Consider the following 467-nt stretch of genomic DNA (forward strand, 5'->3'; position numbering starts at 1 on the left):
AAAGACTGGTGGTGGCAATCTACGTTGATGACTTGTTTGTGACAGGAACTTCGCAAAGAGTCATTGATCAGTTCAAAAAGGATATGTCAAGAGAGTTTGAGATGTCAGATCTCGGCAAGTTGACATATTATCTCGGTATTGAAGTAATACAAGGAGCAGATGGGATAAGAATAAAACAAGAAGGTTATGCTCGAGGTATTCTTGTCGATACTAAGATGGATTTGTGCAACTCAGCGCACATACCAATGGAGCCTGGTATGGAGATATCAAAGGCTGAGAAACAATCTGAGATTGATGCCACAAGATATAGAAGAACAATCGGGTGTTTGAGGTATCTGCTTCATACACGACCCGATTTGGCTTTTGTTGTAGGAGTCTTAAGCCGGTATATGCAGAGTCCGAGAGTGGTACACGGANCTAAAGTGGGTGTATAAAATCAAGAAGAAAGCGGATGGATCATTGAACAA

General features: G+C 41.4%; 1 protein-coding gene across 1 annotated transcript; it reads left to right on the plus strand.

The window, feature by feature from the left end:
• Window positions 1-83: 83 nt before the first annotated feature.
• On the plus strand, window positions 84-407 carry LOC109131656 (uncharacterized mitochondrial protein AtMg00810-like; the record flags this gene model as incomplete). The annotated part of the gene is made up of 1 exon (XM_019242822.1): window positions 84-407. A coding segment is annotated over exon 1 (324 nt), but the record flags the coding sequence as incomplete, so codon positions are not given.
• Window positions 408-467: the final 60 nt, after the last annotated feature.

This window comes from Camelina sativa, unplaced genomic scaffold (genome assembly GCF_000633955.1).
Source record: "Camelina sativa cultivar DH55 unplaced genomic scaffold, Cs unpScaffold01385, whole genome shotgun sequence".
Lineage (NCBI taxonomy): Eukaryota > Viridiplantae > Streptophyta > Magnoliopsida > Brassicales > Brassicaceae > Camelina > Camelina sativa.